Source organism: Coregonus lavaretus, assembly GCF_964263955.1.
Source record: "Coregonus lavaretus genome assembly, contig: HAP1_SCAFFOLD_224, whole genome shotgun sequence".
Lineage (NCBI taxonomy): Eukaryota > Metazoa > Chordata > Actinopteri > Salmoniformes > Salmonidae > Coregonus > Coregonus lavaretus.
The window spans coordinates 609,641-631,900 of record NW_028158475.1 but is presented as its reverse complement, the minus strand read 5'-3'; the positions used below and the strand labels follow the sequence as shown (position 1 = coordinate 631,900).

At 43.5% G+C, this 22,260-nt stretch overlaps 1 protein-coding gene across 1 annotated transcript; it reads right to left on the bottom strand.

The window, feature by feature from the left end:
* Positions 1-216: 216 nt before the first annotated feature.
* Positions 217-20,815, bottom strand: LOC311123975 (MICAL-like protein 1). The gene is made up of 17 exons (XM_084198194.1): positions 19,791-20,815; positions 14,761-14,809; positions 12,084-12,225; positions 11,527-11,627; positions 9,374-9,528; positions 8,257-9,095; positions 8,045-8,117; positions 7,410-7,849; positions 6,568-6,932; positions 6,256-6,393; positions 5,834-5,960; positions 5,011-5,101; positions 4,844-4,917; positions 4,489-4,603; positions 4,314-4,360; positions 3,992-4,151; positions 217-1,291 (listed from the first exon to the last, which is right to left on the bottom strand). Exons 1-16 carry the CDS (start codon positions 19,943-19,945, stop codon positions 3,997-3,999), a joined length of 3,066 nt encoding a protein of 1,021 aa, XP_084054320.1. The 5' UTR covers positions 19,946-20,815; the 3' UTR covers positions 217-1,291; positions 3,992-3,996.
* Between the last annotated feature and the right edge of the window lie 1,445 nt (positions 20,816-22,260).

Here is a 22,260-nt window from a genome sequence, read left to right as displayed (position 1 = left end):
ATGGATCTACTCTACTGCTAATACTGCTACAGAAAATACACTACTGCACAGGAATTCTGAACTCAAACTTGGATACTAGTCTTAATTTCAGCATAATGCGTGTTCAAATGATGGCATGGTATCATAAATGTTGCTGGGAAGACACCAATGCATCCTTATCAAACTGAAAAATCATTGTAGTGTACATTCAAACATGACCAAACAGACATCTTTTTAGTTGCATTAATATGTTTTATTTCTCAGTCTCCCATATTTCAATGCGATCCTGTTGTTTCTTTAGGACAGTGTTTTAACATAGCTATACAGAAGCCCTTGGTTTGAGTTCAATAGGAAGAAGAGGCACAAAGACAGGAAGAGACAGACATGGAAATACACTGACTAACAGAATGCACAAATAGACAGACAAGTAGCCATTTTGAATGGAAGACAAGATCGTGGAGAGAGAGAGAGACAATGACAACTAGACAATATACGAACAGACTATAACAAGACATTCAGTTTAACTTAGGACAAAAACAAGACTTATTGACAAATACATTTAAATAATGGCACTCTTAACATACAAAACGGATCTCATAGTACTATCGACTTTGACAGCCAATTCTAAGTTAAGGCAAAACTCAATGGAATTAGACAGCGTTTACAGAGTAAAACAAAGAAAGGTATTGTAAAATATATAAATTAAAAGATTTGCATATTTTGCAGGCTTTCCCGAAACAGTTAAACTGATATCAACTGGTAGGTACTAATAGTTTGCTACATTGTTAAAAGATATCTACAGAATATATAATTTATATACACACACACACACACACACACAGAGTGTACAAAACATTAGGAACACCTGCTCTTTCCATGACATAGACTGACCAGGTGAACCCAGGTGAAAGCTATGATCCCTTATTGATGTCACTTGTTAAATCCATTTCAATCAGTGTAGATGAAGGGGAGACAGGTTGAAGAAGGATTTTTAAGCCTTGAAACAATTGAGACATGGATTGTGTATGTGTGCCATTCAGAGGGTGAATGGGCAAGACAAAAGATTGAAGTGCTTTTGAACGAGGTATGGTAATAGGTGCCAGGCGCACCGGTTTGTGTCAAGAACTGCAACACTGCTGTTTTTTTAAATACTGAACCGTTTCCCGTGTCTATCAAGAATGGTCCACCACCCAAAGGACATCCAGCCAACTTGACACAACTGTGGGAAGCATTGGAGTCAACATGGGCCAGCATCCTGGTGGAACGCTTTCAACACCTTGTAGAGTCCATGCCCCGACAAATTGAGGCTGTTCTGAGGGCAAAAGGGGGTGCAACCCAATATTAGGAAGGTGTTCTTAATGTTTTGTACACTCACTCATGCATATGCATATGCATATGCATATGCATATATATATATATATATATATATATATATATATGCATATATATATATATATATATATATATATATAATGCAATCCTTATTGCATAATGTAGCCCCTAGAATAGTTCACACTTGTTTCGGTTGTAAATCTTGTCAGGTTCAGTAATACTAATAAGTCATACAACTATGTTAGTCAAATACAGTGCTTTAAAGTCCTCTTTTAAAGTAATTACATACATTCCATCTGAACTATTTCTATCCTGTCTTTCTCATGTCTTACTCTCAGACCATGATTATCCAACCCTAAACATTGTCCGATTTAATATCTACAGTCCAATAGTCAGTGATTTGGAAAACATAAGTAGCTAGTAAAGAAATAACCTTTTCGCTAAAAGCTACAGTAATTATTTGGGTTCTCATTTCTCCATCTTAACTGGCAGTCTTAACATGATGTATTTACTCACAACAACAGGTTCCTCTTTTAAAAGATTCACAATAGTTCAGAAGTACCACAGACTCAAACCAGACAACTGACTGACACATACAACTCTTAGTTCTATATCAAATCTACAGACAATGAGACATACGCAACGTCCACGAACAAATGAAAAACCTTATGACCACTGAATAAGCAGGAGATGTTGAGGGAGTGTTCTTCTTTAGTTTCTATCATGATAAGAGACTGATAAATGGTAAAAAACCTGCAGTCATAGTATTTATATCTTTGTTAAAAGCCGATTTAAAAAGGCCTGGGTCACAATGTGCAAAGTAACAATGAAAAGGGATAGAAGCATCCGCATACTGCACTGAACATCAAATATACAGTATATATACCTCCTCTTCAATTCAGTCTTTAGAAGTTTCTTAAGCTTTGTCTTAAAGCAGTTGAGTTCTCTTAACTTTCTCTTCACCCAAAGGCAACTTCAAATATATACAGTACAGAAAACATTGGAGTGGCTGTATTTGGAAGAGCATCATGGGAGCTACAGTAGGGAGCAGAGTATGTGAGCGGAGTGGAGCTGGAGCGAAGCGATCCCAATTTGACTGGAGCTCGGAGCGAGATTCCCAAAGGCTGGAGCGTCGGCCTTCTCGCCCGCCCGCTCCAATATCGCTGCAGTAGCGCTCACTTCACAAGCTCAGGGCATGCCCGGCCCAGCATGCATTTGTAGTCTACTTGTGTGCTGCTATAGCCCCTTGCTTTAGCTACTGTCATGGAGTTCGCTAAATATTTTCATAAAGAAACTGATATAACACACAGGTGCTAAATCAAGGTGACTTACAAAGATGAGGACCAAGAGCAAGAGAGGGAGTGCGGTGATGTGGTGTCCACAACTAAATAATCATTGTGGAATCTGAAAAGACACGTATCCCGAAAGCATGATGGTGTACTTACTATATGCACATGGTAAAAGAAAGGAACGAGGTGGGTAGATAACTAAGTGTGTCATTGTAGCAAAGTATTTATACACTAAAAATCACTATTATCTATACAATAGGCCGTAATTGATTTTGGCCCAATAGGCCTGGCATATTCCCACGTTCAATAAGCTTTCCGTTTTGATCGGGTTATTTTGCCTAAAAACCTTTAGGCCTACCTATGGTAAAAAAATTAAAAACAACTCTGCATCTCTGCCCAGCCTGGCAAGAATGGCCAAAAGGGTGTTTAGCATCCACAGTGGCTCTACAAGTGAGGAGAGGATTTTCTCCGATGCTGGCCTGCTCTCCAGGCACCATCGCATGAGCCTGAAGCCACATACTGGCCAAACTCGTGTTTCTAAAAATGAATTCTAAAAATAAATTTAAAGGCACTAATAAGTCATTTTTTTGTTTAATTTGTATTTAATTCTAAGTAAGTCCCAGCCTATATGCGAAATGTATAGACTATAATGATCAAATACAACGAAATGTTTAAATGCTGAGCACCTTATGTCCCTACCAATCTATTGTGTCGCACTCGCAAATGATTCACAATGTATTTCTTTGTAGGCTATAGCCTTGAAATATTTGAAATAATATATCCTAAATAATTCATTTTCGTTCCTTCTATCTGGCTATTTAGAGTGTTTATATGCTGTTTAATATGACATGTAGCCTATTTGAAATGATGTGCGCGTCTTACGTTCACCTTTTCATATTTATTCAAATACTTTTCATTCAAATCATATGGTTTGGTTTCAATACTTCAAAACCAAATGGTAGGTCCAGGTAGTCACAAAAATAGATGGGTGTTGGTTAAATTGTGATTTTCATGAATGGAGCGAATTTAGAGCAGCTGTTTTTTCTTCTGTGCGCGTAGCGATTTTTCGCGGAGCCTTTGGAAAGGACGTGGAGCCCGGAACGGGATTTCCAACCGCTCAACTCCACTCACATACTCTGGTAGGGAGGAGCGATATGAAGGATACGCTACAGTAAGGGCAAGGTGGAGTGAATTACAGGTTGCACAAATTACAGTCTTTGATATAGCTGTGAGAATCCTGGGCTGTTTTTCCTTTCTTTTTCTCCCTCCACTGTGTTTTGTTTTCATCAGTCGTTTCCTTGCTCTTTCCTTCTGATATGCCCCCCTGTAAAGGATGGTATCCCTCTTCCGTCTCCCATCCATCATCCACCTCTCCCTCCCTCCTTCTATACCTTGTTCAGCTCTTGTCCTTCTCTGGTATCTCCTTGCGTGGGCTCCCGCCTTTGCCTTGGTTCACACTCAACCTCTTCAGAACCTTCATGGGTTTAAACTTCTTCTCTTTCTTCTTCTTCTGTTGCTGCTCGCCCTCTGCTGCTGGCTCCTTCTGGAAGTCTGGAGGAAGGGAGAGATGGAGAGAGGACGTTAGGAGAAAGGAGAGAACGAAGAGAGAGAGAGGGGGGAAGACAGAGACATGGACGAGAAGCTTGAATACTTATAGTGGAAAGGAAGATCAATGGGAAAGTTCTAACAAAACAAGCTTTTGTCTTGTCTTACCTTTTTTCTTCAACATGGTCGCCACCAGCTTATCCTCTTCCTCTTCCCTATTGGAGAAGCACAGTAATATCACCAAAAACACAGACATTGACTGCAGATCACCTATCTAACATCATCCTACTAGCCCATCCTGCTCTGAATGAGCTCAGACAGTAGATGACAGGTGATTGATTACCTCTGCCTGTCCTGATCCATGTTGTTGATGATTTGGTTCCGCTGTTCGATGACGGTGACCAGCTCTGTCATCAGCTCCTGCTCCCTGCCCTTGTCCTCCTCATTCCAGTCTTTCTCTACAAGATGGAGGGATTGAGAGGAGAGGATGAATGAAGAGTAATGCAGTCACTTTTAACACATTTATCATTTTTTTGACCCTGTTCCATTTCAGTGAATTCAGTCCTCCAACACCAAAGAGGAAGGAAAGAGAAATGAAATGGAACCAGGTCTTTAGTTAACAAGCCTCCCATCCCAGGTAGGTGCAAGGGCCTTGTGCTCTATGATATCATTCACAAACAGGAAGTGAGATCACACACCCGGCTTGTTAAGAAGACATCTCAGCTCATACTCTACATCAGCCTGCCTCTCCTCCAAGTTCTGCTGCTTGTCCCTGTCAAGAGAAAAGAAATAGCGTCAGAATCTTAAAGAGACTGCAGCCAAATGGGCCAATGAGCACAGGCTCTGGTGAGGCTTTGGTACGTACGTGTAGACCAGCTCAGCCTCGCGGCGCACCAGCAGGTGTTTCTCATGGATCAGAGTGAACCAGTCCACCAGCAAAGTCTCCTCCTCCTCATCTATAACAGGACAGGAACACGACCATGAGAATATAATAAGATTATACTATAGATACAAATATGGATTATTAAACTGACTATTAGACTATTGACCTGACTATTAGACTACGGAACCAACTACTAGACTGTTGACCCGACTGTTTGACTGACTATTGAAGTGACTATTAGACTGACTACCGAACTGACTATTAGACTATTGAACCAACTATTGGAATATTGAACTGACTATCAAACTGACTATCAGACGATCAAACTAACAACTACCTAACCGACTATTAGACCACTGAACAGACTATTAGACTATTGAACCAGGTATTAGACTATTGAACCGGGTATTAGACTATTGAACCGGGTATTCAACCGAATATTCAACTGACTATTAGACTATTAAACTGAATATTAGACTATTGAACTGACTATTAGACTACTGAACTAACTATTAGGTAATTGAACTGACTATTCAAATAATGACTATTGAACTGACTATTAAACTATTGACTATTAAACTGACTACTAACCATTAACTATTGAACTAACGATTAGACAATTGACCCGACTATAAGACTACTGAACCGACTATTAGACTATTGAACTGAGTCCTGGACAAAAATATTTTAATAGAGACTCTCCAGACCTCTGAGACCATGCAACCTCCCTATATCATAAAATGAGTCTCAAGAGGTTTATATGATGGCCAGGAGTGCAGAACACTGGTTGATCTGATAGTTTTACCGTTGGGGTTGTCTCTTAGTTTTCTCTCCAGAGCCACTCCTCTCTGCTCCAGCTCATCCAGCTGTTTCTCCAGCTCTCCCATCTCTCCATGGATGTCCTCTACTGGGATGTACTGGTCTGACTGCACCTGGACAACACACACATCACAAAACACACTAGTACTGCCATCTTAGAATAATACAATATGGTACAGTTCGCATTATTTACATCCAGATAGAGTTGTTCCTTTGAAAACATTAGTGCTACTAGTCAAACTATATCCAACTATAACCAATACCGTTGCCTATTAATAGCAGTAATAGTAGACTGTTGTTGGCTTGTCGCCACATTCCATAAAAAGACTTGCTCTGTCGGATGCTGAATTATCGAGTGACTCATTGAATTACAAACTTTAGCTGACTGTGGCGTCCTCACAATCTCACCTTGCGTTTGATGAGGGGGAAGCCGTGTCCAGGTGCGGGGGGCCGGGCGGGGCGAGGGCCTCTAGGGGGTCTGGTTTTAGGGGAGGAAACGGGGGAGGGAGAGGCTTTCCTGTTGAAAGGGTTTTCCTTACAAATCCGCTGGAAGTAGAGAGAAGACAGAGATGAATGTCAAGGTATTAATAATTATAATGGTATTTGTTAGTTAGATATAAAGCTCATTACATTGAATATATTGTATCATTAAAAGGTTCTTAGAAGTTAGTGGAGTGTATTTTTACATGGTGAAAAAATTAGAGGTCTAGAATCCCTTACCTTGGGGATAGCACTTGACGCTGCCAGGGGGCTGGGTGTCGTCGGGGGTCTCGGGGGAGGGGGTCTGGCGCTCCGATTGCTCTGCGGAGTGGCTGGAGCCGAGCTAGGATTGGCTGGCTGGGGAGGAGGGGAGGGGCTCGGAGAGAGGCGATTGGCTGAGGTAGAGGGGGAAGGGTTGGAGCCACCACAGGGCCCGCAGATGGAGGGCTCTGATACACTCTTGGTGAAGGGGTTGTCCTGATCGCCGGTGGCTCCGCCCCCTAGGGAAGATGGGTGGGAGGAGCTATGGTCGGAGGCAGAGGATAGGCTTTCTATGCTAATAGCTGGAGAGGGAGAGGAAGAGGAGGGCTGGGAGTGAGGAAGGGCTGAAGAAAGAGGGATGAAGTGATATCAGAAAACAGAAAAAAGGAGCAGAAGTTGAAATGGAAAACGAAGTAGAGTTGAATGGGACGAGGATGGAGGGAAAAACATTGTGAACATCCATGTACACACATCACATGTCTTTCAAAATGACAACAACAAAACCACAGTGCTGTGCAGGACATACAAGACACATGATTGACATGATTTGAGGTGAATTGGATCAAACCAGTCCATTGCGCTAACCCAGTGGTTCCCAACCTTTTTTGGTTACTGTACCTCCAACTGAATTTTGCTTTGCCCGGAGTACCCCTGAAGTATCCCCTCATGTGCATTTTACCAAGAAGCCTATGGTTTCATAAGTCTTCTCAAGTACCCCCTGTGGATAGGCAAAGTACACCCAGGGGTCTTAGTACCCCTGGTTGGGAACCACTGCTCTAACCAACCTCTATCCTATCCTGTTACCTTCAAGGCCCACTGACCTGAGTTAGAGTTTTGGGGCCTTGGAACAGGTTTTGGGGGCGCTGGACGTTTCTTGCACCTGGAGCCACTGGGGCTTGCAGAGCGGGAGGAAATACCCCCACTGGGGGGCGTGTCTGGATCAGCTGCAGCGTCTGCAGCCTGGGTGATGCTGTACCACGGATGACTCACCACCACAGTGGGCGAAACCAAACTTCCTACTGACCCCTCCCCTGACCCCGCCTCCTCTTCCTCTACTTCCTCATCGAAGGGGTTGGCGGGTGCAGGGGGCGTGGCTGGTCTGCAGCCCTCCCCTTTTAGAGAAGATAACGAACCAGTGTTTGGGGGCGTAGCCACTCCAGGGGGAGGGGGAGGGGCTGGTTTCTTCTTGGGTTCTTGGGATTGGACGAGGACCAGCCAGGGCGGGTTAGGGGGTTTGGGGGCGTCGCTGGAGAGACTGGAGCTGAGAGACAGGATGAGTGGGGGAGACAGAAACAGAAAGGGGGGGGATAAAACAACAAAGACAGATGAGTGCATGAAAACATCAACATACATTAACACACAAAGACTGCTGGACAGAGACTGGGAGAGACAAACAGATGAAGTAGTCCAACCACTGTAGACTTCTAGTAAAGATAGGTTAGTCAGTATACTGAACCTTCCAGGGGAGTGGGATCTTTCTCGAGGTCTGGGAGCTGGAGGAAGAGATCTCCTGTGTTCACCATGATCACCTGAGAGTCAAAATCACAGGTTTCATTTAGTTTCATATATTTTAGTTTAGCAGGGAGTTCACAGTTCAGTTGAGGATCTACTGCAGCAAATAGCAATAACTTATTTCAGCTGTCAATCCCTTTAAAATCGACCACTCACCATTGACCGCAAGGTTGTCAACGCGGGGTGGGCGGACCCTGGGGGCGGGACGAGGCGGAGGGGAGGGCTGTGACAAGCGGCGAGGGACGGGGACTGGCTTACTGTCCCCTAGTCCTAGATGACTGACAGGTGTAGGAGGGATAACCCCATTGGCTGTGTCTTTGGCTGGTGTCTGAGTCTCCTCCCCCTTTCCCTCGTCTTGCTCTTCCTCGATGTCATCGAAAGGGTTGGGAGGAATGGAGGGTGGAGGTTTCACCTCTTTTTCTCCTGCGCCGTCTTCCCTCGCTTTCTCTTTTTCTGTTTTCAAAGAGTCTGTTTTTGTCGTTGAGGTAGGACAGGGTGTAGAGTCAGAGTCATTGGTTGGTGTGGGGGGGTAATCATCATTGGTGATGCCCTCTTGGGGCGGAGTCTCTTTTGGTGGAGTCTCTTGGGGCGGAGTCTCTTTTGGTGGAGTTTCTCGGGGCGGAGTCTCTTTTGGTGGAGTCTCTCGGGGTGGAGTCTCTTTTGGTGGAGTTTCTCGGGGCGGAGTCTCTTTTGGTGGAGTCTCTCGGGGTGGAGTCTCTTTTGGTGGAGTCTCTTGGGGTGGAGTCTCTTTTGGCAGAGTCTCTTGGGGCGGAGTCTTTGCCCCCTGGTCCCTCCCAGAAGGAGGAGAAGTTTGAGGCAGCATGGGTCGACCAATCCTGACAGACGGAACCGTTGTCGGTCGCTTGCTTAGGTCCGGTCGGCCATTCTGATTGGCTAAGGCAGACCTGGCAAAGTGATGCGTGCAGACCAGGGAGCCGACCTCGTTTCCTAGCTTGTAGGACCCAGGCAGCAGAGTGCTGCTACACTCCCTACACCTGAGAGAGGAGAGGAGGAGGCAACATTCAGAAGGCAGTAGGCTCTGACATACCCTGTGGTAAACATATTGATTAAACACTTGTAAAAACATGGTGAAAATCAAAGTTTAATTTCTTCAAACTCTGGAAATGCATGTCAACAGAGGCAATGCAACTGGCTGTTTTGAGTAACTGGAATAGCAGTGTATTATCATTTTACAATTGACAGATTCAGCAGTATGACATGTTGTAGTTGCTGTGCAGACCAGATATACAGTAACTGAAGTGGTGGTGTTCACCTGAAACAGTTGCGGTGGTAGAGCTTGCCGTCGACCAGGAACCTCTGCACCAAGTGGACGTGCCTCTGGCAGGCAGCGCAGATGCTGCTGAGGGTGCTACGCTTCACCCCCGCCTGTACCCCTCCGTCCGTACCCGTCTGACCAGGTAGGCTCAGCTAGCACGGGCGTGGCAGGCAGGTGGCCAGGGGGTGCGGGTCGCAGGTGGAGGGGGTGGGGGACGGGGGAGATGGAGAGGATAGGGGGGAGGGAGGGAGGGAGGGAGGTGGGGGGAGATCAAACACGGAGTCAGGATCGAGGATGTGGAGGATTCATTCTGCTTATCATTCTGCTTATCATTCTGCTTATCTAGCTAAAACCAGTCTGTTATACTTCATCATCACCTTATCAGCTTAGAGTCATTGTCTTAGCTAGCTATACTATTATTATTGCATTTATTTTATATTCATTCAAAATATTATTGTCTTGATATAAAAAAGTGATATGTATTAAGTGGGAAAGTAGTAAAGTTCCAAACCAGCTGTTAATTAGTTAGGAAAGTCTAGTAGAAAACTAGTCCTAGTAATGGAAGAAACTCTGGCAGGCGTTTTTAGGTCGAGTTAAAAGTTAAAAGGTTAGCAGCAAGTGTTCAAACTTGGCACACAACGTTAGTGGTATAAAACAACAGTTAAATAGTTAGTGTTTATGTACAGAGGTTAAAGGTTAAAGTTCAAAGTGACTGACCTAACTGTTTCAATCCCCCCCCCCCCCCCCCGCCCATCCTACTGTCTAGGCTCAGGACCAGAGAGAGGGGAGGAGATTACAGGCCAGGAGGAAGAAGAGGAGGAGGAGGAAGAAGAAGGGGAGGAGGAAGAAGAGGAGTGGATTTCCGTCTAAAGATGCGGAAGAAGGGAGGAGGCCGGTATGGGGGGACGGTGGGAGGAAGTGGTAGAGAGGGCATGCAGAAGGGGAGAGACAGGATACAAAGGCTATCTTTAAAGCTACCTTTAAAAGAAAAACAATGGAGGCTAAACTTATAGGATAAAGCCCACATCAATAGTACCTTATAGGCCATATTTCTGAGATATCCTACAAGTTTAGCCTAAAATGTATTTAGTCAATAGAATTACTCCATCCCGTACCGCATTGATGTAATGGACAACATGACTTATATCGAAAACACTCACACACTAACTAGTACCCAACCTCTGCCATACGGACACACCAATAGATGCCATAGACAGACAACAATCCATTCATGCATCTCTGAGTGCTTTGTGCACGACACGTTTGCAATGACACCTAAATAATGTGACAGTCAATGTTATATAACACCCTTTGAGTGGTTTTCCAGGTCTTGGTCCATGACAAAATACAACCACAAGCACAAATACATTCCCTGTTATGTTAAACAAATACAATGAATTAGTTATAGTTATCATGCATGTACAATAAAAGTTAAATCAATGTAGTAGGCTTCTAATGCAGCCATTAGTTTAATTTAATAAGGCGCTGAATTAGAACCATGTGAATGACATCATACACACATTCCATCAATCCAGAATATCTGCATACTCCGAGTCGATATTCACGTAATAATAAGGAAAACATTATTTCCCATTGACCCCCAGTGTAAAAGAGCCAACTTTGTCATCGAGTTCTGTTATACAGAAATAACATACACCAGGTCAAAAATCCCAACCATCGGTTTGCAATGCTCCCACGTTGGGAAATAGAGCCTGCGAGAAGAGCCCTATGGCTTCAGGCTATTCGGCGTGGGACAGTGGGAAATTGTGGGGAGCCGGTGTCCAAGTAGGCTACACGTAGCTAGCTATGTGTGTGGAAAACATTTAAATCACAGGTAAGACATTTAACTTGTTTAGTACAGTCAGTTTGTAACTCCATTCACTACTTGTAGCTGTATAGTCTGTTTGTTTGTGTTGTTGGTCTTAGCTAGCTTAATGTTCTGGTTGGAAGCTGGCAACACATATAAACAGTAGCCTAAAGGTAGGCTAATATTGCTGGGGGGCAATGAGGAGATTCCGGATCTTTCCCCATACGGCCCTTTCCCCTACACGTTTCCATGGCAATTCCATTGTTTTGGTCACATTCCATTGACCTCTTTACCACATGTATTCATGCATAATCTGATTCCCTGATACAATCGTAGCCCTTACCTCAGGCTCAACCACTTTGTCTTCCAGAGGGGCCACCGGTCTCTTCTGGGCCGGCTCAATGTGGCCTGTACCACTGGACCTCTTCATGCAGGGGGGGTTGGCTACAGGAGAGGGAGATGGTATCAGTCAATTTCTAATCGAGTTTATGCATTGGCTACTGTAGATATTTTCCTTTGCGTCAGAGCACTACAAAGCCCAGAGGGACTTTTGAGAGACCAGTTACAAATGCAATCATGTAGTAGTGACTCAGTGATGAATGTCGGTGATACTGTCATATCTAACAACACAGCACCACTTCTTATCCAGCTATCGAACCGCTTAGGTTACCGTTGTGTACTAAAGGCCCTGGAGTCCTGGACCACGTTCCGTAGGTAATCGTTGTGGAACATTCAGATAGAACTATAATATGTAGAACAAATATGCCTCTCTGACAAATAGAAAAAGGGATCACGTCAGCTCTATTCATGACAATTCTATCTGCGACATTCCACAACACAGTCCTGGATTGGTGCTTTCACGGTGTCTGGGTCCTCCAACCCCAGAGCTGTACTACTCACCATGGGACTTGTTGGTGAAGAAGTTGTAGTACTGGGAGACGTAGGTGATGATGCTCAGTCTGTCAGGCACTTTCATTGACACCATGTCCTCTGGGTCCAGCAGAGCAGGGATACCCAGCTCCGCCTCCGCCACCTCAAACGCCTAGGGGAGGGAGGGAGGGAGGGAGGGAGGGAGGGAGGGAGGGAGGGAGGGAGGGAGGGAGGGAGAGAGAGAGGGAAAGACCATAAGAAAGAGCGAGAAAAACAACAATGTGAAAACAGACATCAGTTATTTTATTTTGTGTGTGTGTGTACTTTGATACTTGATCCCCTGCTTCAACAAACCTCAGTGTTATTTGGTCATAATGAAATGTTAAAGCCTGCCTGAATACTGTTGGCTAGATAACCATCTGCCTAATGAAAAATTCCACTGAGGAAATGAAGGCCTTAATAGTTCTGTGCCCCAAATGGTACCCTATTCTCTAAATAGTGCACGACTTTGACCAGGGTCCATAGGGAATAGGGGGACCCATATGGCTCTGGTCAAAAGTAGTGCACTATGTAGGGAATAGGTGCAATTTGGGACGCAATGCTGGTCAGGTTACAAAACACTGGGGATTACACAATCACTTGGCAGCTGTTCAGTAAACAGGGCCACAATTGATGCAGAACTGTGTACATGTAAACAAACTGTTACAAACTGTGTACATGTAAACAAACAGTTACAAACTGTGTACATGTAAACAAACTGTGTACATGTAAACAAACTGTTACAAACTGTGTACATGTAAACAAACTGTGTACCGGTACATGTAAACAAACTGTTACAAACTGTGTACATGTAAACAAAATGTTACAAACTGTGTACATGTAGACAAACTGTTACAAACTGTGTACATGTAAACAAACTGTGTACATGTAAACAAACTGTTACAAACTGTGTACATGTAAACAAAATGTTACAAACTGTGTACATGTAAACAAACTGTTACAAACTGTGTACATGTAAACAAACTGTGTACATGTAAACAAACTGTTACAAACTGTGTACATGTAAACAAACTGTTACAAACTGTGTACATTTAAACAAACCAGTGAATGGGAGCTGTTTTTGCATGTGAAAAACAAACAATCATCAAATGTATCTCGGCCAAATGTAATATCAGTCAAAACAATGACAGCTTGCAGAGAGTAGTTCAGCTGAATGTTATCCCAGAAGCAAGATAAATTCTAACAATTAACTCAAAACAGAATGTCCCATGATGACTAAAACTTTTCAAGGATTATCAGTAGTCAGATAAGTCTGAGAAACAATGGTAAACAAACGCAGGGGAACAATTGAAATCTACCGTGTAGACAATGATTGGAAGTTAATCATCTAGCTTTAGCTTAGTATGCTGCGTGTTTGGGTTCAGGATTAGGCTGTCTCGGGCTAACTCAGGCTAATGTCGTAGCTACAGTGAAAACACTCCAAATGTTCACAGATATCTGACATGCTGCCAGTGAAACAAACACTTATTTCGACCACCAACTGCTTCTACCCTGAAAAAGCTATTGGATAATTGGAAAGAAATGTAAATAGTAGCATTCAGCTGCCAACACTCAAGCTCAGTTTGAGGATTAATACAAATAGGCTAACCAAGGCCTACTCAATATTAGAGCAATGTTATTTTGGCCCCTTTACAGTTGTTGATAAACAAATATTTGGCTTTTATGTAAATGCATTGCTACCACAAACAGGCCTATAGTGGAGGACTAGTTTTTTTAATATCCTCCCTTCGGTTAGCTGTTTTGTCTTTCTTTCCTGTCCTCATTTGCTCGCTCTGGCTCCCCCTTTCTCTCCTTCCCTCCCTCTCCCTCTCTCACCCCCCTTTCCCATGACAGGCTCCAGCAGGAACCAATACACAACTATGCTCTCTACAGACAGACAGACACAGAAGTATGAAACAGACCAATGAAAATGTATGACACTTAACTGACTAACTAACTGTAGACACTGCTCTTCTGTCATACCCACAATCCATCCGTTCCTCATCTCCATGACCTTCCTAAACAACACTCATACTCTCATACATACTAGCAGGCCTATACCTGGGCTACACTGTATTCTAGCATTACAGAATTCACCCAAAACATAGCCTACCACAGACTGTTAAATAGCCATCACTAGCACATTAGAGGCTGCTGCTGCCTATTGAAATCACTGGCCACTTTAAGAAATGGAACACTAGTCACTTTAATAATGTTTACATATCTTGCACTATTCATCTCATATGTATATACTGTATTCTATTCTATAATATTCTACTGTATCTTAGTCCATGCCGCTCTGTCATTGCTTGTCCATATATGTATATATTCTTAAATTCCATTCCTTACTAGATTTGTGTGTATTGGGTATATGTTGTGACATTGTTAGATATTACTTGTTAGATATTACTGCACTGTCAGAGCTAGAAGCACAAGCATTTCGCTAAACCCACAATAACATCTGCTAAACACGTGTATGTAACAAATGAAATTTGATTTGACACCGAGGAGGGAACCAGAGTAACAACCATGACTGACTTGTCACAGCTAATTACAGTATCCGGCAACATGAAGTCACTGGCTGATTCACAACTAATCATACCATCTAGGCCTAGGCTATTAGAGTGTGTCTGTGTGTGTGGAGAAGTCATGTGTTCTTGTGACTCACCAGACGGTTGTTCTCGTAGACATTCTCTTTGGAGAGGGAGTCAAAGTCTCTGGAATGAGAGGGACAAAAGACAACATTTAAAATCCAAACAAATAGCCTACTCTAAATCATTGATACAACATTACATCACAATACTACGGTCAGAATATGAGAGATCACACTACTATTATTAGGTAAAAGGGTGAGCATCTAACCAGAACAGTAATAAACCATATAGCATATTAACGCTAAAATATGTAACCTTTTGGCGACCCAACCAAATTCACATAGAAATGTGAGTTATAGGTCAGTTATAGATTCTTTCCTGTTGAAAGTGTGTCTAAGAAGCGGTAGATCTGTTCTATGAGTGCTATTTCTATGCTTCCCATTCTGAAGTTGTTTTTGCATCTTTTACTTTGGGTTTTGTACACCAGCTTCAAACAGCTGAAAATACAATATTTCTGGTTATGCAAAATATATTTCACAGCGGTTTAGATGGTACAATGATTCTCTACACTATACTTTATTATTATATTATTATTATTCTTGTTTTGTCACATAAACTGAAATTAGGCAAACTACTAGAATTTTAGCAACCAGGAAATGGAGCGATTTCTACATAGTGCATCTTTAAGTAATGACAGGCCTAACTATCTTGGGTGGGAGGGTAAAGTCAATTTGATCTCATCTGAAAAGTCTCTTGAGTGATGGCCCATCAAACACCATCAAGATCCTAACAGAATGACAGACAGTGTTTGCCCATACACAAGCAGTTACCTCCACATTCAATGAGACAATGGGGCCACAGCCCCCATCAAGTGTTTTATGGGTGAACCCCACTGTGATGAAAGGACAGCAGGTTGGCTCAACACAGCAGTAATGAGTAGGTGGCTGGTCGACTGGGCCTGGAGCAGGGAACTAAACCCCATATTCCCACCAATTAACATGTCTCAAATGGCACCCTATTCACTGTGTAGAGCACTACTTTTGACCAGAGCTCTATGGGCCCTGATCAAAAGTAGTGCACTATGTAGGGAATAGGGTGCCATTTGGGATGCATCCTGGAACATTAGTGAGTTGCTTTTGGACGCAACGTGTCTGCTCTGTTGAAGAAGGGAAGTAGGAAAAACACCAACACCACAACCTTGGAGGAGAGTTTGATACATGTTGGTTTCTCAGTCTGGATTCAGGAAACCTCCCTAGCACAGCCAGCCCATAGACTAGTATGAGGCAGCCTATAGACTAGTATGAGGCAGCCTATAGACTAGTATGAGGCAGCCTATAGACTAGTATGAGGCAGCCTATAGCACAGCCAGCCTATAGACTAGTATGAGGCAGCCTATAGACTAGTATGAGGCAGCCTATAGCACAGCCAGCCTATAGACTAGTATGAGGCAGCCTATAGCACAGCCAGCCTATAGACTAGTATGAGGCAGCCTATAGCACAGCCAGCCCATAGACTAGTATGAGGCAGCCTATAGCACAGCCAGCCTATAGACTAGTATGAGGCAGCCTATAGCACAGCCAGCCTATAGACTAGTATGAGGCAGCCTATAGCACAGCCAGCCTATAGACTAGTATGAGGCAGCCTATAGACTAGTATGAGGCAGCCTATAGCACAGCCAGCCTATAGACTAGTATGAGGCAGCCTATAGCACAGCCAGCCTATAGACTAGTATGAGGCAGCCTATAGCACAGCCAGCCTATAGACTAGTATGAGGCAGCCTATAGCACAAAGTGAGCTCTGTTCTCCCCCTAATCTGACTCCCATGGCCCCTAATGCAATTAGATTATCCGTCCTGAACTAGCGCTACGTCACACACACCCTGCCTAGGCTACTGTATGTGATGGCCCACTCTGCTGTAGGCCTACTGGTGCTAAAGCGCTAACGCTACAGCTGAGTCTGCTATGACTCAAAGTTGTGCAAAGTGCAGCAACCGCCACCGCCAAATCCTCCTTGAGTAACAATGAAATCTCTGGAGTGGTGTCGCTCTGTCCTTCAACAGCTGACAGCCTGACAGGCCAGATCAGAGCAATGCTTCCCCTGTATTCATTTAGCAGTGGCGCACCGCAGCTGCTAAATTGTTGTTGCCACAATTTTTTTTTTGTTGAAAAGATAATTGACCTATCACATTTTTTAAAAATATAATCTTTGAGAACAACAAATAACAAAATAAAAGCTAGACACTTCTAAAAACAAATTGTGGAGTATTTTTTGGCATGGATGGATTAGTGACGGGGCACGCAGGGTTAGTGCACATGGCCAGGGGCCCACATTGATTTTGTTATAATGTTTGAGCATAAGAACACACAATTAGCCATGGCAAAATGCATATAATTGCAGGAAATGTGTTTTCACACTGCAACATGTTCTCTCAGCTCCATGGAAACATTTATAGAATTGCAGAGAATTAACTGGAAAAACAGAAACATTTTCTCTCTGCCAACAATTCCCGACCAATTTAACTCCGGACCGATTTAACCCACTCCTTCTGCGAGCATTGCACATTTTTAGGAGAGAAACACTGCAGACCATGACATAGACGGATGAGGGAGAGAGAACCTAATCCGACAAGTATTGCTGCCTCGCTCTCAAGTTTATTTTTGGCAAGGGGACTGCCATCACCACCGGTGTGCTCGCTGTCTACCATCCTCATGTTTAAGTCCTGTATTGTGCGAATGAACTTGGTGTTGCTGCCAACAAGCTACATGGTCTGCTTTAAGCTACATGGTCTGCTTTAAGCTACATGGTCTGGTGGTTAACAACAAACACAGCATGTAGTCAAATCTCCTCTGTTTATTTGGTGGTGATGTTGCTGTGTGGACAGTATAAAGAGAGAGAAAAGTGGTGACATTTTGAACAGTCTGGATGGGTGAGCTGGATGGTGTGGGAGAACCGTCAGTAAGGTTTAATTGAGAAACACAGAGAGGTAGAGAACACCGTGTCAGTGTGGAAAAGGAAACTGAAATACAGAAAAGGGAAAAGAGAGACAATACGGAGGCCACTAGTGTCGTGTGTCAGAGAGAATCACAACGTCTGACATGAGGCACTGAAATCACATGAAACTGAGGTTGATACTGACTGAATAATAACTGATCTGGGCCAATCTGTCTGGGCCCATTGATGGATCTACTGAACAAGGCTTATTGTTTGTACTGAGGAAATAATCAAAGTTGCCCCTACCAAACCTTGGTCAGACTTATAGCGTCAGTTTAATCACCTTGCTTATTAGCCCTGAACCAAGAGCCACTTCAGTCAAGAGAGAACTGGACCCGGTCTGATCCTGAATGACATTACTAGGTTTCAGTCAGATAAGTCCTGCGATGTGACCACTATTGCTATTATTATGTGGTGCATTTGTATAGTACAGTGGAGTGCTGAATGCTGATAGCACAGACGTCAGTGCAGCACTAATAGCAGGAGTAGCATTGCTGTGCAGCACTGCACACTGACTGGCTAGAGTAGCATGAGAGCTAAATGCAGGTTGGCAGGCGGAGGCCTCTGCTGCAGATTACCCTGACGGCCTGTCTGTCTGGATCAGACTGAAGACAGTCACAGGGAGGCCAGGACAGTGCAGCGCTGCTGGTTGGTTGATGAGGCTGCCTGGCCAAAGAGCTCTAAGCTCAGCGGACAGAGGTAGAGCTGGATCTTTAGCATTTGACCCATAGAGATAGATGTACTGTAATATATCTGGTGTCATTTGCCTTCACTCACTCCCTTTCTACTGTATGTAGTAGTTGAAGACTTAGGTCGAGAGAGACACTCATGTCAGGTGATCTCATGTCCTGTCACACACACAAGCCAGGATAGGTGCAGTGTGTGTAGTACTGGTGCAGTGTGTATGAGATCCTGCATGCAGGTCATGCACGCTTGGTTTTCACACACACACGTTGAAGGACATGGACACACAACGTGTGACGTCCGCAGAACAGCAATAAGACATGCCATTACACAGCAGAGTTACAGTATGAGGTGCGTGATTGTACCTGAATGATCTGTCTTGTACTGTATTGAATGTGAGGCATCATAGTTTGCTCACTCTTACTCTCAGTCAAGGCAGTTATATTTACCATCTTCCGCTTCCTTGCAACCCATCATCGCAAACATTTTCATGCAGTTAGTTTGTGGCCTAACTGTGCCCTTGTTTTGTGACTGCAGTGTGTGTGACTCCAACACAGGAAAAGGGGTGTGTTGTTACAGACAAGGGCAGGCCCGTCAACCCACATTAGATACAGCACACTTGGCTTACCCTTGGTTTTCCCCTTTCTAATGCTGCTTAGAAACCGTCTCTGTAATGACGCCTAGATTACAAGTCAAGCCTAGGTTTGCTGGCCGTAATAGCTCACAAAAACGTTGTTAGTGGAACAATGTGATCGTTGTGGCAAAAGGGTAGTTAGCAAATCTTCTCATTCTGCACACAAACACTGGTGGTAAAATAATAAACACCAACACAAGCCAGAGGGCACACCCTCCCTATATTTAGTTGCATGTTGTAGTGACATGATCTTGTCTGTGTTCAAGACAAATTTAGTTCCCTGGCTACATAATTCTGAAGGTGGTCTGGCTCTGGCTGAGAGCACTAATATGCCACCCCATTATATTATCTAGTTACAGGCTAGATCAGTTCACTTAGCCTAGCGTTTGACCAGGAACACAGAGTGTACTCGAGTGTCCTGATGATAGGATTAGATTATAGTGAAGTCAGCAATCATGCATTACTGTATCGAAGTTCAGCGCCCAGCTAGTTCTGTTAACAGTTGTTACATTGTAACAGCGATGAAGTGTTGCAGCACGTTGCAACATTATAATTAGTGATCCTATTTTGGAGCAACAAATTGCTACATTCTCGATTAGTTTGAGAGTTCCATTGTTATTTAAGAATCTTTGTCAATAAGGACATTTTGCCCTGATGTGTTAAATAAACTCACTCTTTGTAGCTGGCGTGCTATGTTTCTAAATATGTATTGTTTCTGAGGGACAATATCATCTTGTTTAGGCCTGGGAAGAAGTGGAGGAAGTTTTTCAAAGTTTATTGAAACGAAATACTTACATCAAATCCGGTCTATATCGGTGGATTATGGCACAGAATGCCAAACCATCCCGGAAAGACGATGACATGTTCTTGATGTCTACATCGTTGTAACTCTCGCATTGTATCCGACACCATTCTTGAAGCGCTTTTAACGACCCCATGTTTGGAAACATTCAGATTTTATTCCTTTCAATCTCAGTCTCATCCCACGTGTAACGTTAGCGGGATGAGAAATAAGCTTTTGTAAGATTCTAGAAGCAGCTTTTAGAATTTTGGAAGACAACACCCGAAATGACTCATTCTGAATTCCATTGCCTGGTTGAGGATAGTAGCGTTGAAGTCACGTTTGGTAGCAAGCTGGCTAACTTTGCGATGTCAATGAAACATTGTTTCCACAACTCCGCCAGCAGATGTGATCAAAGTTTCGATCTGCAACTTTTCCCAACACGCACAATCAATAAATCACCATATAAAAAGACTCCTACATACAATGGGTTTGACAGCTTGTCAGAGAAATGTTGTCAGTGGCTAGCTAGCTACCTGGATTAGCTAGCTTCGGTCCAAATTTAGACGAACATCTCAACCCTGCTTCAGACTGGTGTGAGTTAGCCTTTTAGCTAGTTAGCTAACCGCTAGCTGAAGCTAACTAGCCATGTTTTCACCTGGAAAAACACATTCATTGACCCGAAACGTGTCCCTTATTTGTGTTAACTCAGTTACAATCCTTATGTTGAAGCATTCATCCAAAACTTTAAATGGGAAACGTCGTTGCTTGTTATATTGTGCAGTCCCATCTGTGTCGTTATACCGGTCAGACTCCAGAACAAGGCGCGTTTTCTTCCTCGTGCACTGTTCTTGCCGCGAAAACAGAAGATAAATGTATCAAACGCACAGCTGTGTTTGGATGGTTAGTTATATGTATCATGAAAAAGTAATGTAATCAAGGCAGCCGACCATCCTGCCAAGCCTTGCCTTGCCTTGGCTGCCTGCTGTTGAAATGAAACGAATGCAACAACGTTCCTCCTATGTGTCCGCTAGAGGGAGTAGCTAAATACTTTTTTGGCAACTCCTATAATTACAGTACTCACACACTCAGTCTGTTGACAGTGACCCAATTTACAAATTGACAACTTTTATGGAATATGTTGTTGGTCTCTTCTCCTCTCTGTGGAGTTTAATAGACTTATAAGGGAAACGCTAAACAGCATATTGCTGTTTATGTTTCCAGTTTCTGTGCTATTAGGAGCAGGTTAGTGCACAGGCTTGTCATCATCAATGGTTGAGGGTTGAGAACACACTTTGTGGAGGCAGAGAAGGATCAGGTATATCAGCCATAAAAAAGAAAACCTATAGATAGACCATGGGCAACAGCCAGGCTTTAGCCTACTATTTGTGTTTCTATTGCAATGTATCTGTCTTTCTCCTGATGGAGCCTTTACGTGTGACGATGAAACACAGAACATTGTGCCTTTCCATGGTATCTGTGTAGAAAAGTGACATAAACATCCTGGAATATCAATCATGGAAAATGAGATGATCATGCATGACATACAGTCGTGGTCAAAAGTTTTGAGAATGACACAAATACTAATTTTCACAAAGTCTGCTGCCTCAGTTTTGATGATGTCAATTTGCATATAATAATAATAATATGCCATTTAGCAGACGCTTTTATCCAAAGCGACTTACAGTCATGCGTGCATACATTATTTTTTTTTTTTTTGTGTATGGGTGGTCCCGGGGATCAAACCCACTACCTTGGCGTTACAAGCGCCGTGCTCTACCAGCTGAGCTACAGAGGACCACGAATGTCACGAAGAGTGATCAGATGAATTGCAATGAATTGCAAAATCCCTCTTTGCCATGAAAATGAACTTAATCCCCCAAAAACATTTCTACTGCATTTCAGCCCTGCCACAAAAGGACCAGCTGCCATCATGTCAGTGATTCTCTCGTTAACACAGATGAGAGTGTTGACAAGGACAAGGCTGGAGATCACTCTATCATGCTGATTGAGTTAGAATAACAGACTGGAAGCTTTAAAAGGAGGGTGGTGCTTGAAATCATTGTTCTTCCTCTGTTAACCATGTTTACCTGCAAGGAAACATGTGCCGTCATCATTGATTTGCACAAAAAGGGCTTCACTGGCAAGGATATTGCTGCTAGTAAGATTGCACCTAAATCAACCATTTATCAGATCAACAAGAACTTCAAGGAGAGAGGTTCAATTGTTGTGAAGTAGGCGTCAGGGCGCCCAAGAAAGTCCAGCAAGCGCCAGGACCGTCTCCTAAAGTTGATTCAGCTGCGGGATCGGGGCATCACCAGTGCAGAGCTTGCTCAGGAATGGCAGCAGGCAGGTGTGAGTGCATCTGCACACACAGTGAGGCGAATACTTTTGGAGGATGGCCTGGTGTCAAGAAGGGCAGCAAAGAAGCCACTTCTCTCCAGGAAAAACATCAGGGACAGGCTGATATTCTGCAAAAGGTAC